Source organism: Austrofundulus limnaeus, unplaced genomic scaffold, assembly GCF_001266775.1.
Source record: "Austrofundulus limnaeus strain Quisiro unplaced genomic scaffold, Austrofundulus_limnaeus-1.0 Scaffold405, whole genome shotgun sequence".
Lineage (NCBI taxonomy): Eukaryota > Metazoa > Chordata > Actinopteri > Cyprinodontiformes > Rivulidae > Austrofundulus > Austrofundulus limnaeus.
In genome coordinates, this window is record NW_013952807.1 from 314,299 (window position 1) to 315,990 (window position 1,692).

General features: G+C 35.1%; 1 protein-coding gene across 3 annotated transcripts in view; it reads left to right on the forward strand.

Moving 5' to 3' along the window:
* tepsin (TEPSIN adaptor related protein complex 4 accessory protein) overlaps window positions 1-1,692 on the forward strand; it is a 9,761-nt gene that overhangs the window by 3,665 nt on the left and 4,404 nt on the right. For all 3 annotated transcript variants that reach the window (XM_014024055.1, XM_014024056.1, XM_014024057.1), the window contains one exon: window positions 1,187-1,352. In XM_014024055.1, coding sequence (XP_013879509.1) covers window positions 1,187-1,352 — 166 coding nt within the window. The remainder of the gene's footprint in view (window positions 1-1,186; window positions 1,353-1,692) is intronic.

Below are 1,692 nucleotides of genomic sequence, written 5' to 3' on the forward strand. Positions count from 1 at the left end.
AATGTTTAAGTAATCAGTTTTTTTTTATCCTTTCATCGATGATACTAGGCTACAAAGGGAAATATTACTTTTTTAGAATAGAACAGAATAGAATACCTAAGTAAAATAATTTTTAGCGTATTAAGTTGAAACATTTATTTTAGATAATGAGTTATTCTTCACTGTTACCTGCTGTGGGGGAGGAGCCTAGGAAGGGGAGCTGAGAGCAGGGGGAGGGACTACAAGGTTGTTTCTGTTCAAAATTTTTCTAAGTTTTTGGGTTTCCAAAAAACTACATACAGCAGCTTTAAATAGAAATGAAATACTTTTTGCATTTTAAATAGTAAGAAGCAGAAAGTACAGATAATTGAATTAAAATATGAGGAGTAGAAGTAAAGTAGGCTGAAAAATAATTTCTACACTAATGTATAAATAACCAAAAAATTCTACTTAACTAAAGTAGCAAAGTATTTGTTTTATTTAGTTACTTGACACCTCTGATTTGAATGTGGTCTCTGTGRGAAACCTGATACAGAAATGTGGTTGTTTTATGACTGTCATGTTAGTGTAGTTAGAGTTAAAACCAGATGGTCTCTCTCTCTTGGCTGAAAAAAATCAACTGGTGATAATACACTAAAAACATTAGTTTTTAATTTTCCTGAACATGTAACCTGTTGTTCAGTCCAGTTATTTTCACCTAAGAAATATATCTAAACTGCACTCTCTGATACAGTATCTTATGATTGTTGTCACCAGTTTGCATTAAAGGCATGTAACCGCTTTTATTTGTATGTGAGTGCGTTTGTGTGTTAGTAAAATATCTCAAAACCCAGTGAACAGATTTCAMTACATCTCTCAGAAAGTAATCCTTTTAAATCCATCTACAGTTGATTAACAGTCAACTCAATTCAAGATGAAAGCTACAAGTAAACAATTTTAACAAACACAAGGTTAGCTGTAACYAAGTCAGGTAACATATTCAGCTCAAATTTGCTGTGGGAGTAGTTGAGAGTCATACCCAACACATATTTTGAACACTAACCACTTCTGCAAGATYTTTGTTTAAAACTTTAACATGCACAAAATTATAGTTTCCTGCTTTGARTAATGTTTTATCTGCTCTGCCTTTGTTCTATTAACAGAACGTTGTAAGTTAGTTTATTAAAACGTTAAATCTACACAAAAAGGATTTGATCACTCGTTACAGTGWCCCAACGGTGCCCGGGACAGGTCGGGGGCGGCTGGGAGGAGACTGACAGCAACAACAGCTCCTCTCACAACTCTTCTCAAGAAATGGCCTCCAATAGCAAGTCAGCTGGGACAAGGAGCCAATCAGGAGCCAGCAGAGAGAGCAACGGGGACCTCTCAGAGCGGTCAGTGGATACATTAACGAAAAGCGCTGATGTTATTCTAAAGAGAATTTTTCAACTAAAGTCATTAATAGAGACCCAAACTGATGGGTGCAGTAGTTTGGGCACTTTTGTCACTGCTTTCTATGGTTGAGGCTTACATGCTGGATTCTGGGGTCAGTACCARTAAGACTCTTTAAGCCAGAACCAGTGTTAATACTGTATATTCCAATGACTGAGATTAGATGCACTAAATGATGCTGTTAGTAATGTAACGCTTTAAAGGGATCCCTAATTAGTTGTAACATTAGACTTTATTTGATAAACATTTATTTGAAATGTAAAATAAAGACTATAAAAATAC